Source organism: Argentina anserina, chromosome 5, assembly GCF_933775445.1.
Source record: "Argentina anserina chromosome 5, drPotAnse1.1, whole genome shotgun sequence".
Taxonomy (NCBI): Eukaryota; Viridiplantae; Streptophyta; class Magnoliopsida; order Rosales; family Rosaceae; genus Argentina; species Argentina anserina.
Genome location: NC_065876.1, coordinates 10818835 through 10833838, shown reverse-complemented (window position 1 = coordinate 10833838; position 15004 = coordinate 10818835). Strand labels below are relative to the sequence as shown.

Below are 15004 nucleotides of genomic sequence, written 5' to 3'. Positions count from 1 at the left end.
CACTGAACATAATCTTGTCTTCTTCTTGTTTGCTCCTGACTTTTATCAGATATATTGTTTACGTTCTAGTCGTTTGTTGTTTCAGGGCCCATGTAAAGATGGTCTCTATCCTCTCTCCTTGTCTTCCGCATCTTCTGCTCTTCAAGCTCTTGCTTCTGTTCACTCGTCTCTTTGGCACAATCGTTTGGGTCATCCTTCGTCTTCTATTCTCACTCGTTTAGGGTGATCTATTGGTTTCAAATTGTCTTTTACTTCCTTTTGTAATAAGTGTGCTCTTAGCAAGTCACAAACATTGCCTTTTGTTGCTAATAATACTTTTTCCTCCAACTTATTCTCTATTATTCATAGTGATGTTTGGATGTCCCCTACAACATCTGTCACTGGTTTCCGATATTATGTTATGTTTACATATGAGCATTCCCGATATACCTGGGTTTATCCTATGCATCAGAAAATGAGGTCCTCACGCATTTTCAAACTCTAATGGCGTTGATCCGCAATATTTTTCTGGATCTATTCAATATCTTCAAAGTGACAACGGTACTGAATATGTGAATCATGCCTTCTCTCAATTCTGTCAGTCTTTGGGAATCCAACAATGCTTTTCTTGTCCATATACTCACCAACAAAATGGACTTGCTGAACGAAACATCGTCACATTGCCACCATTGGTCGCACTCTTCTTCTTACCTCCGGGGTTCCGCAACAATTGTGGGTTGATGCTGTAAATACTTCGGTCTATCTCATAAATCTCCTTCCTACTCTCACACTCAATTGGGACACTCCTCATTTCCGCCTCAATGGCAATCATCCTTTTTATTCATCTCTTCGAGTTTTTGGGTGTTTGTGCTTTCCTCACCTTGGTCAAAATGAATCCAACAAATTCAACAGTCGTAGTCTAGAGTGTATCTTCCTCAGTTATAGTCCCATTCATAAAGGCTATCGGTGTCTCAATCCCAAATCCAGTTGAGTCTATGTGTCGCGTCATGTTTTATTTAACGAGAATCACTTTCCATATAAAGAATTACAGGTACCACCTCCCACGGCTTCTGACTATGTGGAATTCACACTAGTTAGTACGCTGGCCCAATCTACACCTCCACAGGCCCACCTGCCGAGCCCAACATCTCCTCCATATGACTCGGTATCACCATCAAACTCCAACACAGATCCCACGCGCCCAGCGCTTTCAAGCCATTCTCCATCTTCATCTTCTTCTTCTGCTCCGACTCCTCCACCAGTGCCTCCCCCCCCCCCCCCGCCCTGTCATCCTGACCTACAGCCGGCGCCAGTCCGCCTCCAATTTTCACACCGCCGATCCCCATCCCAATCCTGCCCTGTTCCATCTCCCATTCTGTCTCAATCCGGCGAATCCCATACCGCCAATCTACAATCAGCTCCTCCTCCGCCGGCTCCCGCTCCTCATCCTCCCCATGCTCCACCCGCCCCATCTACTCATTCCATGCGTACCAGACTCAAGGACGACATCAGCAAGCCAAGAGAACGTCAAGATGGCACTGTAACGTATCTGATCCCTAAAGCTTTGATTACTACAATTGACTCTGTGGAACCTACTTGTTATTCCCAGGCCTCTAAACATGCAAAGTGGCATGATGCTATGGCTGCTGAAATTAATGCCTTGCTGAAAAATGAAACATGGTCTCTGGTTCCACCCTTAAAATCTCACCATGTGGTCGGCTGTAAATGGGTCTTCAAAATCAAGCGTAATCCTGATGGTTTTGTTGAGCGTTATAAAGCTCGGCTCGTCGCCAAAGGCTTTCACCAGAAGCACGGCATTGACTATGACGAAACCTACAGCCCAGTTATCAAACCCGCCATCATTCGTACAGTCTTATGCCTTGTTGTTTTCCGTCACTGGCCTCTTCGTCAATTAGACGTCAAGAATGCTTTCTTGCATGGTTTCTTGAATGAAGATGTGTACATGATTCAACCTCCTGGCTTTGTTGATCAATCACGTCCTCACTATGTCTGTCGTCTTCACAAAGCTCTCTATGGCCTCAAACAAGCTCCTCGCGCTTGGTTTCAGCGTATGAGTCTCTTTCTCATATCCATTGGTTTCCGACAAAGTAAGGCAGATTCCTCTTTGTTCATCTTTCAGCAGGGTGTCCACACCATATTCTTTTTGCTGTATGTGGATGATATTGTGGTTACTGGGAGCCATGATTAACTTTTACAAAGCTTCATTGATGCTTTAGGCCGTGGTTTTGATATTAAAGACCTTGGCCCTCTCCATTACTTCCTTAGTTTACAGGTGACAGGTGATTCTGGAGGTCTTCATATTAATCAACTCAAGTATGCTCATGATCTCCTTATCAAGCATGATCTGATGCATTCTAAACCTGCTGCCACCCCCATGTCGGCCAAATCAATCCTCACTGCAAATGATGGAGACTTATTTCTTAATTCTACTATCTTTCGTGAGATGGTAGGCTCATTACAGTACCTCACCATCACTCGTCCTGACATTTCCTTCGCCGTCAACTCCTTGTTTCAGTACATGAGTCAGCCTAGAGCTCCTCATCTTGTAACAGTGAAACGTGTTATGCGTTATATCAAGGGCACTCTCGATCAAGGCTTGCATTTCAGTCCACAAACTCATCTGGTACGGCTCACAGCCTATTCTGATGTCGATTGGGCAGGTTGTCAGGATTCTCGTCGTTCCACCTCCGGTTATCTGATATTCTTGGGCTCTAATCTCATTTCTTGGTGCTCCAAGAAGCAACCAACTATTGCCCGCTCTAGTGCCGAGTCAAAATACCGATCACTTGCTCATGCTAGTTCTGAAACCACATGGTTAAGCTATTTGTTGTATGAACTTGGGGCTAAAGTACACTTTCTCATTCTTCTCTACTGTGACAATCTCAATGCCACATACATGGCTTCCAATCCCGTGTTCCATGCTCGAACCAAACACAGCGATCCTGATTATCATTTTGTTCGCGAGAAAGTAGCTCTTGGCAGCCACCGTGTGTGCTTCATCCCTTCACAGGACCAACCAGCTGATCTTCTCACCAAGCCTCTCCTCAAGCCAAAGCATCTTTTCCATGCTTGCAAACTTATCCGTGCAGGCCCGCAATGTTTGAGGGGGGATATTAGAGTGATTCCCTCTGATTTCCAAATCAAGAGTGATTCACCTCTCCTAATTGAATCCTGATTATATGCAATCAACATTAATGTGTTCATCTCAGTTTAGGAATGTCAATCATCTCAGTTAGGAATGTTATTCATTGTAATTATATTTACAGCAGTATATATGTGTAACAAATGTATTCATTCAAATCAATGGAAATTCAATCTTAACACAATTTTTGTTCTATTAGCTTTCCAAGTGCAATAAAGATTTTCATTCTCAAAAGAAAAGTGTAATAAAGAATTTGATTATATCATTTTGTGAAGACTACAATTAAGGACTTATTGGTAGCTCTTTCAGTCTTTCTTTGTACTATATATATAGTTCATTACCTGTATTCAATCAGTGAGCAGAAGCTGGTGAACAGAGTCAAAGATGAGTTGCTTCTGGTTTATGAAAGCAAAGACATTAAGTAATGGATACAATTTTTGTTCTATTTGCTTTCCGAGTGCAATAAACATTTTCATTCTCAAAAAAAAAAGTGTAATAAAGAATTTGATTATATCATTTTGTGAAGACTACAATTAAGGACTTATTGGTAGCTCTTTTAGTCTTTCTTTGTACTATATATATAGTTCATACTTGTTGTTTACAATATATTTAGTATTATAATAACATGGAATTAGATGGCATTACACAAACTCAATCAAAGCAAACATTATAAAGTGAGAGAATTTGAGAATTATAGACCCTCTATTACCGTGTTGGAAAGGTTAGGGGGAAGCAAAGAAAGTGCCCGTAGATACCAGTCTACAAGAAACCTCAATTTCTTAACTGAAAAATCTACCCCAATAAACACTCCACCCAAAAGTCTGTTAAAGATCAAATCAACCCCCATTTCTTTATATTTACCAGGAATTGTTTATTTTTTCTCTCAATGTCTTCTAGTTCTAGGCGGCCAAAGCTTAAGTCTTTAGGTCTTCCCCACTTGGGAGTCTTCTTGTGTATCCTATCCTAGATTTATTCCAAGTTCTGCTTTTTCCGTGCATTACATTTTGTCCTGATATAAGTATTGTAGGAAGCCCTTGCAGTTGTGTTTCTCATTGCCAAGCTATGCATTCCTTCATCTTCTTCATCCTCTTCTGTACTTCCATCTTTCTTAAGACCGAAGCCTCCACTGAAATCTGTGAAACAAAGAAGTGTGCTACTGGGGCTCCTGAAATCCGTTTTCCTTTCCGAGTAAAAAGCCAGCACCCCCAACACTGTGGTCACTGTGGTTTTGATCTTGACTGCAGCAACAACGAAACCACAATCCACATCCCATCTTATGGTGAATTGGCTGTGAAATCTATCTCCTATGATAGCATGAAACTTGAGCTTATTGACCCCAAGAATTGTGTCCATGGAGTCTTTCTTAATCTCAATCTCTCCCTCACACCATTTCAATACTACTATGTCATGAAAGAGTACTCATATCTCAACTGTTCTGTTAGGCTACCGAGATCTTTCACAGAAATTCCCTGCTTGAGTGGCTCTGGATACCATGTTTACACTGTTAAGCCAACATTCGCCGTACCAAATTCTTGCAGGGTAGTGAAAACTGTTCCTATTCCATTCAAGTATAGTCCCTATCTGGCTGACAATAGTTTTGGTCTGGGATTAACCTGGAACTTACTTGGGCATGAAGATTCTCATGAAGCAAAAGTAGGTTCATTGCAGACTGAAAAAGAACAGGAAACGGATTGCTTCACTATGGCACATGTTAAAGGTAAATTACATCTTCCCTTTTCTTTTACTTTTTTTTTGTACAAATGGGGTCGGTCATTAGCTCAAGCAAAAGAAAGTAGAGAAGAAACTAGCCAGAGCTACAAGTCATAAACTCCCTAGCTCTAGAAAGACCAACAATATCATCCAGCAGAAATTTTTTTTCCTTTTCTTTTACTTTTTCAACTCCTTAAAAACTATATAGGAAAATTAGTAATCCACTTACATGTTATTAATACAACTAAAGTGAAAACAAAAGAAATCTAGTTCAACTCGGAAGATTAGAAACCATTACATACTTTTGAGGGAAGAGACTGTATATATGATATCTTAGGACACAACTCACACAAGTATTCACTTTCCAGAAAAGCACATACATAAAACAAAAACAAAAAAGACATAGAGCTAGAACATTATTAGCTAAGGTATAGCACAATCAGTGGCATGTATATGCACATATGATAAACAGGAATATAACGCAGCACTTCAGTATAATGAGCAACAATTTATCGACATGTTGGTTAAATTATCTAAAAGGACATCAAATGTGAGCAACAATTTTCTCATTAATCATCTATCATATGTATAAGCAAAACTGAATCCATTGTACCAGCTACCAGGTGAGAATCTGATAGATGATTCCAAATATTGTAGAATTATGTCCCACCATGTATTATATTATGTCAAGATATCATTTTCTGTAGCTGAAGGTGATTAATTGACAAACTAGACTTTGACTCACTAATCACATATAAGTTATAAACCGAAGGAAACTTCTGTTCTAGTCACTGTGTCCCCCTTCTGACCTTCCTAGCCACCTTCCCAGCCATTCAAGGAATTTTTGTCAGAGTTCTATACTATTCTATAGATTTGTACTTATGCATTGAAATGGTCTCTTATACTTGTGGTTCAATCTGTGCAGTGTGTATTGCAATTCTTATTTTTGTGGCGGCAGCAGTTATCATACGAGTAAACATGAATCAGACCAGAAAACTTCATTATCAGAAACAAAGGGAAAATCAAATTCAGGTTGAGGAACTACTAGGAGAGTACATCGCTAATATGAGTGGAAGATCAGATGAAGCTGACCTTAAGCAAAGCAACAGTCAGCATCAAACAGTTATAGATATTAAGATATTGAAGAACCAGAAAGTGCAAGTATGAGATTTAAAGCAAAACAAATATCTTGCATGTTAAGTTGCAGTTGTGATGTTGATGTTCTACACCACGCCTCCTATGGAAAGAAGATCGGGCCAATACACAAAAGGCATTAATCTAAAAGGATCCGTTGGATAATATATTTTCCGTTGTGTAATAGGATAGAGATTTCAGTACCCTATAGTTTTACCTGTTTTCAGTCGTAATAACCATCCAAAGTTGAAGCAGTCACCCCAGAATTTTATTCCAGCGTGATATGTGTCTGCAGTTAGAGTAAGCATCATCTAATTTGAAACCACAAACTGTGCTATGAGTATATGAAAATGGAAAGAACTACGATGACAGAGAGTATGTTAGGTTCTAAACATAGTGCAAATCCGATCAACAGCAAGCAAACATGATGCAATTGGCTAAAGAGAAAAGTCAATGACAGAGAGTATGTTTATTTTCTACTACTAGTCTTCAATGAACACAAATCAAAACAACAACTGTATGATAAGCCCCATTGGTCCTCCTTAGATCAAATAAAGGTATCGTCCTCTTCTTCATATTCATCTTCCCTGATATATATTAATCTTCAATAGTAATTGCATCACAAGCAACTGCACTTAAGTGGCTACGAAATCTAAATCATTGCTTTTGATTCCCTAATTCAACCATACTGCTATGAACCGAGAGTAAGGGAGAGTGAGCAAGTGACAGTTGGAGGGGAGGGAGAACAGTGCCTACAGATGGATGGATATAATTCATATAATTATTGACACAGAGGTAGTGAATAAAAGAAGTTATGTTGTTACTAATATAAATTTACTAGTTATTAGCTACTATACAAAGGCACATTTCAAAGTCAAGTATATATCAGAAATTGGTCTACAAGGGTCCTTTAGGTACCAAATTTTCAGTGATGTGCCTAAAATAGAGAAATTCTAACCAACCATATACCTTTACCTTTTTCAGGTTGTTTTTGAATAACAATGTATCCAGACATGAAGAATCCACCACTTCATTCATCTAGAAATTGTAGTAGAGGCGTGCAATAACAGCAGCTGTATCTTACAAGAAACAAATTGAGTTATTTCCTCATAAAAATCAGTGACTCAAGAGGTATAGCAGGATATAATCATTGAAATTCATGAGGGAAGGAGGGACAGAGTTGTGTACATCTCTTAGCAGTGTACTGTCTTTCCCATGGCAACAAAGCACGTACACTTTGCATAGCAACATATATTTCTGGCCCTCCTTAATTCAAATCATCTTCTTCAGTTCCAGCATCTGATATAGAGCTTTTCACATGAAACAGCTCAATACCAAATTGCAGTTGAAAGGCTCCCAGTTTGGGATTTCATTTCCAAGTACGAGGCCAATAGCCTCAGGCCTAACAATGTGATCAATTTGTTTATGAGGTTGACTGCAAAATAAAATAAAAAGAACATTCCTATAATTCACCTCTGATCTGGTCATATACCCAATCTTATCAAAAAAACTGAGCACAGTAAAGTGCACAATATAACTTTGTGAATAAGCATCTAACTCGTTTGGCTGCAGTACATCATTCTTACGTAGTGTTCATACTGATGACTCTTGTTTCTCATGCTGAAGATGCAAGATCATGGCCTTCAGGTGCAAATGCTCCATAAGCATACCTTTTCAGTACATGCAACACCAAAATTACATTATGAACAACCTTCAGTCCCCCATTGCGCAATCTACTTACTACCCAATCAGCCAAACCAATCTGACAACCTCTTTGCTTAACACTAAACCATCTGCAATTGCATTTTAAATTTTTAATCAATCAGGGCACAAACTGTTTTACCAGAAACTACACCAAAACCACAATTGGAACAAACCCCATTACTCAGTCACTTCCTTTCCTTATAAAATCAAACATGGGTTATTAAAAAAATGACAACTGAGTTAAATCAACCAAATACCAAAATCCAAGCATTAAACCCAGAAACAATCCTCCTGTACGACTCAAGAACAGATCAAACGACAGCTAACAAACAAAAACGACACACACACTGGACCTGGGTAGATTACCTTTCCAATCCAATACAAACCAACAAAACAAGGACCCTTCAATGACATTTCCAACAGAGAAAGAGAAAGAATTCACCTTTACATGTTTTAAAAGAAGTAAGAAAACCACAAAGCCTTGCGGATTTCCACAGTAAAAAAAACCCAGAGTGACCCACCTGGGTGATATTTGCAAGTAAGAACTTAAGCGTTGAAAACTAAGGAGGTAAAGTTGTTTTCTTTGTTACATGAGACTTGAGAGGGGTACATTTGGTATAACCAAAAAAGAAAGAAACAGTGTATATAATACAAAAAAAAAACTGAAGAACCAGGAAAGAGGGATTGAATTAGGGTATTGGGCACCATTTCTGAATTGGGTTATATTGCTTCTGATTAAGAGAGCTCGTTCTTCCTATATGTCTCATTTGGGATCAATCTGGGTCACAATTAATCACACCCATAATACACAACAGAAGGGATGATGCTTCTTCTTCTTCTTCTTCACCAAAGCAGTTGTAAAAGGTGAGACCTTTACTTTCATCTGTACCAGTTTCCATTGATTTGTGAGTTGAGTATTGAAATGAATCAGATACCCAATTGTTTTGTGTATAAAATTGAGGAGAGTTTCATGAGGATGAAGAACTGGGATTTTGGTGTTAAGTTTGGGTCTAGACTGCTATACGTGATTACGTGTTGTTTTTCTTATGAAATTGATAGAAGTTGGGAAAAACTTCCAGGACTGTAACTTTAGTGTTGATCAACTAAAGTTATATGCTTGTTATGTAGCTGTAGTTATGTGTATGAGTTTTATGCTTGTTATGTTGTTATAATATTTCAGTGAGTATGATAAAAAAGTTGGAAATGTATTGAGGAATTGGGATTTCATATGCATGTGATTAGTTTACGGGCAAAACTTTCATATGTGTTATCAGTATATGATGAAGTGGCTGCCCATTAAAGGTATAGTCTCTATGCATAGAAACTTTCATAGACAGATATTTCTTGGTGAGTCCGGTCACTGCTCTGGAGCCTATTCTGTCCATTTCATTGATGGGGTTGCTGTTGTATGTTTAACACACACACACACACACACACACACACACGCGTGTCTTGAAATACTAGGTAGATGTGAATATTAAGTTATTAACACATTTTGATAATATAGACACGTCCTGGTATGTAGTTTATTAAAGGTTTGTGCTCTGATTAGGATTTTTATGTACAGAGTTTGAAGACAGAAGATTTCTCAAACCATGGCGAGGGAGTCAGGTAATGCTTTAGTAATATCATCTTCTGTTGAGTGTATGAATTCCATTAACAACAAGGAGATATTGTGTAGAACCTTCTTTCATATGATTTACCACTCATAAAAGAATATATTGTAGAATTTGACCACTCATGCTAACAGTTTGTTTTTACGAAAGCATATTCGCTTGTGAACTTGTTACATTTCTCTTATGTGCTATCATTCTAGTTGCAGGATTTGGAATATTTGTGACCACAAAAACCGAACTCGAAGTTATCGAGTGGGATCAAGGATGGGACTATATGCAGAAGGGGTTTACAAAGCTAAAGAGAATTCTGGAAGGATTGTCCGACTCTCAGTTTACATCAGAAGAAAATATGATGCTTTACACAACTATCTATAACATGTGTACTCAAAAGCCCCCATATGATTATTCTTGGCAACTTTATGACAAGTACCGGGAGGTATTGGATGAATACATCACTTCAGCCGTTTTGCCTTCTCTTAGAAACAAGCATGATGAGTTTCTTCTGCTGGAGTTTGTGAAAAGATGGGAGACTCATAAAGTTATGGTGAAGTGGCTATCATTCTTCTTTAATTATCTCGACCGTTTCTTCGTCTGTCGAAGATCACTTCCAAAGCTAAGGGAAGTTGGACTTACCCGCTTCCGTGATTTGGTTTATCGGGCTGTGAAAGCTAATGTGAGAGTTTCCGTTATTGCTATTATCAATAAAGAGCGTGAAGGGGAGCAGATTGACGTGGCACTATTGAAGAATGTGGTAAATATATTTGTTGAAATGGGAATGGGACAAACTCATGTTTATGAGGAAGACTTTGAAGCTCACATGTTGAAAGATACATCTGAGTACTATTCTCGAAAAGCATCAAGTTGGATTCTAAAGGATTCGTGTCCAGATTACATTTGTAAGGCAGAGGAATGCTTGAGAAGGGAGAGAGATAGAGTATCTCATTACCTGCATTCGAGTAGTGAGCAGAAGCTGGTGGAGAAAATGCAATTCGAGTTGTTGGTGGTTTATTCAGGTCCACTGCTTGAAAAGGACCTCTCTGGATTTCATGCTTTGCTTAGAGATGATCAGGTGGATGATCTTTCAAGGCTTTATAGACTGTATAATAAGATTCCACGAGGCTTGGAACCAATTGCTAAGTTGTTTAGAGAGCATGTTATCACTGAAGGTTTAACCTTGGTCCAACAAACAGAAACTGTTTCAAATGACCACTCTTCAAATGGATCAGGAATGCAGGAACAAGTTCTTGTCAAAGAAATAGCCAAGCTGCATGGTAAGTATGTGGCATACGTCAGTGATTGCTTTGTGAACCACTCTTCCCTTCGCAGGGCTATCAAAGAAGCTTTTGAGGAAATTTGCAACAAAACTGTTGCAGGGAGTTCTTTTGCGGAATTACTTGTTGCGCTATGTGATAATATCCTCAAAACAGGTGGCCGTGAGAATTCAAGTGATGATGCTATAGAAGAAACTCTTGAGAAGGTTGTTAAGCTGCTGCATTATATCAGTGATAAAAACCTTTTTGTAGAATTCTACAGGAAAAAACTTGCTCGTCGTCTAATTTTTAATCAGAGTTCGAATGAAGACCTTGAAAAGAGTACTTTAGCAAAGCTTAAGCAGCAATGTGGTGGACAGTTTACTTCAAAAATGGAGGGGATGGTCACTGATTTGACATTGGCTCGGGAGAATCGGACTGGCTTTGAGGAATATCTTCACAGTAATCCAAATGTGAATCCTGGGATGGATTTGACAGTCACTGTTCTTACAACTGGCTTCTGGCCAAGTTATAAGTCATTTGATCTTAACCTTCCTGTAGAACTTGTGAAGTGTGTCGAAGTTTTTAAGGGATTCTATGAAACCAAAACGAAAAACAGAAGACTCACTTGGATTTACTCATTGGGCACTTGCAACATCACTGGAAGGTTTGAGACGAAAGTGATTGAATTGGTTGTATCCACCTACCAGGCTGCTCTCCTTCTGTTGTTCAATAATGCGGATAGATGGAGCTATTCAGAAATATCCACTCAGTTGAACCTTAAACATGACGACTTGGTTAGAATTCTTCATTCTTTGTCATGTGCCAAGTACAAGATCCTTGTTAAGGAGCCAAATACAAACACTATCTTGCCGGATGACACCTTTGGGTTCAACTCTAAGTTCACACACAAAATGAGAAGAATAAAGATTCCTCTCCCACCAGTAGATGAAACGAAGGAGGTGATCGAAGATGTTGACAAAGATAAGCGATATGCTATTGATGCTGCAGTTGTGCGGATAATGAAGAGCCGTAAAGCTTTGCGTCATCATGAATTAGTTGTGGAGTGCGTCGAGCAGTTGCAACATATGTTCAAGCCTGACATCCGAGCAATTAAGAAGCGGATTGAGGATCTCATAACCCGCGACTACCTGGAGAGGGACAAGGAAAACCTTAAGATGATCAGGTATCTTGCATAATTCAAGCGCTGGATTCCTCGTATAACTTTGAATAGAGTGGAAGTTCAGGAATATATGTAATTATAGTTTCTTTGAATGTTAGAATTGCTGTAAAGTATGTATATTAGAAATTATGACTTCACAGGGAGAGTGTACCTTTTTTACTGCCACCTATTACAGCCAGTTTTGTAAGATTAACCCAAGGATATTTACATGAAATGATGAGTCTGTTATTCTTTTTTTGCTCTGTTCTTTGATTTGAATCTGCATGTCATGACATACTCTAGAAGATGCACCCTTATATCAGTTATATGTATGTGCTCTCTGATTGCACCTTGATTTGCTGTTTGAGGCGTGATGTGTTTGTATGACGATTCACGATATTCTTCATGTAATTTTTGATGTTGGGTATTTCTGTTATCAGCTGAAACTGAAGCAAATAATGGAGAAAAACAGCTCCAGATACACTAGGACATGCAAATCTAGGTTTACGTATTCGTCATGTTATGGAGACAAACATTCCATGAATTCGAATCTAGAAACCATTAGCTTACTGGTGTTCCAATCTATAGATAGAAGCTCATAAATAAACTACATCAGTAAAACGTAAACCAGCTAGAGAAACAGGGCACGCGGTCAACTAAGCTAACTATCCAACTTCACGTTATGGATCTTGCATCCTACATTCATACTGAACCAAGACAACATGTTCTGCAGCTATATGACCAAATGTAATTCGGGAATTGTCTATTTATTGTTTACTAGCCAAACAGAGCAATAGAGCAAGCTACATCTTACCCAAGTTAAAACTTTTTAGAATATCTGAGAACTGCTATCTGGTGAATCTGAAATGAAAACTTCCCATGTAAAAAGTTGTGCGGTGGTTGCTCCGAATTTTGATTACAGTGGTCTATAGATCACAATGCATTGCTGTAACTGTGTAACATCGTGCTTAAAAAGACCAATGCATTATCGCTTTGTCATTTTGATTTTTCCATGAGTTAGTGTCCCTACATTGCAGGACATTGCTTCATTTTGAAGCAGATGGAAGCTTAACAACACACGAACCATCTTAATAGTGAACAACATTAACAACATTAATTATTACGCCAATAAATTCCCTTTTCCAAATGGTAATGGGATAGGATATGATAAATACTCATATTTTGACTGAACAAGGGACATCGGCAGTGATTAAATAATGCCGTGAGAGCTATATGGTGCTTGAAAATTTGAATTAAGAAAATATCGGGAAAAAGGGTCGATCTAGTTTTATTTCTTATAAAAAGCACGAGTGCGTTTCTTCTGAGTAAACAAAAAAAAATTGATAATTGTATGTCAGATAGTTGTAAATGTCATTATAAATGGCCACTGCGCTGGAAGAAACTGCTAAAAGGATTGTTTTTTTTTTTGATACAATGCTAAAAGGATTGTTGTAATAGTCAAATATAACTAGATTACAAATGAATCATCTGATAAAGGCTATACATAGAGAATACAATTGTACTACCTACAATCCTATGTACTAATTGAATAATACCACATACATAATAGGTTTGTATCATACTAACTACCTCAATTACATTCCTAAATTATATTCTATGACCTACATTGAATTCTATGAGTGTGTTCTTGTATTCAAGGGCGGAATCATTCATGGGTGAGCCTGGGTTTTTGACACTGGACTTGGAATAGAGTTTTTTGAAGAAAATCAATATAAAAATGGCAGAATCCGGCGAATGTGAGAGGAAGAAGACGACTTGCAGAGGGACTTGAATCTTCTCCTAATATTGTCTCATAAGTTAATCTAGACCGTTCATTCTTCATGGATGGCCGTGATCCCTCTTACTTTATTTTTGGTGGAAATTTTCTCATTCTCGTATATGGCGTCGTTCTCTTTCCCTTTCTCAATTTTGTTCCTTCTTAGTCTTCTGTAGGGTTTTTTGTCAAACACTTCAGTTTTCTTGATCTTTGTGTTCATATGCTATCTCAATCGGAAGTCAGATTTCATGGGTATTACAAGATGGGCACTAATCTGGGTAATCTCCATACCTTCAAAATGTTTAATTCAGAAATTTGGGTTTAATTTTGAACTTGGGGGCCTCCCATATGGGTTATTTAGTACTCTTGCTTCGGCCTCCCATTCCCACATGGGTTGTTCATCAGTCATTTGAGTTCGTTTGTGTTGATGAGCATTAGGAGTTCTAAGTCTGATTGGTACATATGAGTGAGTGAAGTTGGTATTGGTACATGTTGCAAAAAACAAATTGAAGTTTTGGGACATATGAGTGAAGGAACAAGGATGGAGGTGAGAGTTGGAGGTGCGGTCTGAGACTACTATGGAGGTGGAAGTGAGTTTATGGGGGAGGGGGTCAGGAGAGCTTCTCTTGGGAACGTAGAAGGAGATAAATCAACAAATTTTCTCTACAATTATCAAATGAACATTTTTTTTTCCTACTGACCAATTTTGCTGGATCTGGCATTGTACACTACCACGTACAACACCATAAGCTATACAATTGGAAGAACCATGTCTCTTGCATCAGTTGCATGCCATATTGCCATTGACAGTGACCTATGACAGAATCATATATCACACCTTTAACTACGTACGGACCTTGACATGCCTTAGTCCAATGCCCATACTCAGCAACCACCTTAAGCCCAAACCACAGTCGAAACCCTCCTTGCAGCTCGGTTCATGCTCTTCACAACGTCATCCCCCACTTAAGCTAACCCTCTACAAAGTGACAAGCTTGAAGTCAGGTCTGGCTCAAAAAAAAGGAGGAATAAGCGTCGTTGCGAGGATGAGTCTGTCAAAAATTGTGTAATGGTCTTGTAGTAGAGCCACACCGGCCTAGACGACATGGCAATGTACAACGAGCTTGTGGTCGGACTTATATATGACGAGGAAGGGTCATGTTCCAAGTGAATGTGAGTTTGTCGGAGATGGTGGTGTGAGTGAGGAAATGAAGGCTGAGTTGACCCAGAAGTCAGGATTAAAGGATAGAGGGGCCAAAAATATATTGGTACAAGAATACGAGGAGGAAGACGACCGTGATGCAACTGATGCAGACGTACCATGCTAATATGATTGAACTCATCGTTGTGAAGAACTCTAACTGATTGTGATCAATTAGGTTTCTTTATTAGAAAATACCAAGGAATCAAAAAACATCTTTGGCCTAGCATAACTATTGAGAAAGTGCAAGGGTCTGAGAAGGCTGCGGAGCAGTTAGGATTTGTTGTGTGCTCTGCACGCAACATCCT

The 15004-nt window shown here is 38.9% G+C and overlaps 2 protein-coding genes across 3 annotated transcripts; both read left to right on the top strand.

The window, feature by feature from the left end:
* The first annotated feature begins 3992 nt into the window (after window positions 1-3992).
* LOC126793677 (putative RING-H2 finger protein ATL21A) lies at window positions 3993-6418 on the top strand. Its single transcript, XM_050520273.1, has 2 exons — window positions 3993-4859; window positions 5778-6418. Exons 1-2 carry the CDS (start codon window positions 4205-4207, stop codon window positions 6017-6019), a joined length of 897 nt encoding a protein of 298 aa, XP_050376230.1. The 5' UTR covers window positions 3993-4204; the 3' UTR covers window positions 6020-6418.
* A 1970-nt stretch (window positions 6419-8388) lies between these two features.
* Window positions 8389-11969, top strand: LOC126793636 (cullin-1-like). Of its 2 annotated transcripts, none has more exons than XM_050520216.1 (3): window positions 8389-8554; window positions 9258-9301; window positions 9513-11969. In XM_050520216.1, exons 2-3 carry the CDS (start codon window positions 9286-9288, stop codon window positions 11753-11755), a joined length of 2259 nt encoding a protein of 752 aa, XP_050376173.1. In that variant the 5' UTR covers window positions 8389-8554; window positions 9258-9285; the 3' UTR covers window positions 11756-11969. The 2 variants fall into 2 exon arrangements, with proteins under 2 accessions (XP_050376173.1, XP_050376172.1); XM_050520215.1 differs by having other exon boundaries at window positions 9507-11969.
* The last annotated feature ends 3035 nt before the right edge of the window (window positions 11970-15004 follow it).

Excerpts from the sequence above, each read along its gene's own strand:
- LOC126793677 (XM_050520273.1), top strand. The coding sequence starts at position 4,205 with ATGCATTCCTTCATCTTCTTCATCCTCTTCTGTACTTCCATCTTTCTT. Across the intron at positions 4,860-5,777 it reads CACTATGGCACATGTTAAAG|TGTGTATTGCAATTCTTATT; the intron begins GTAAATTACATC and ends CAATCTGTGCAG.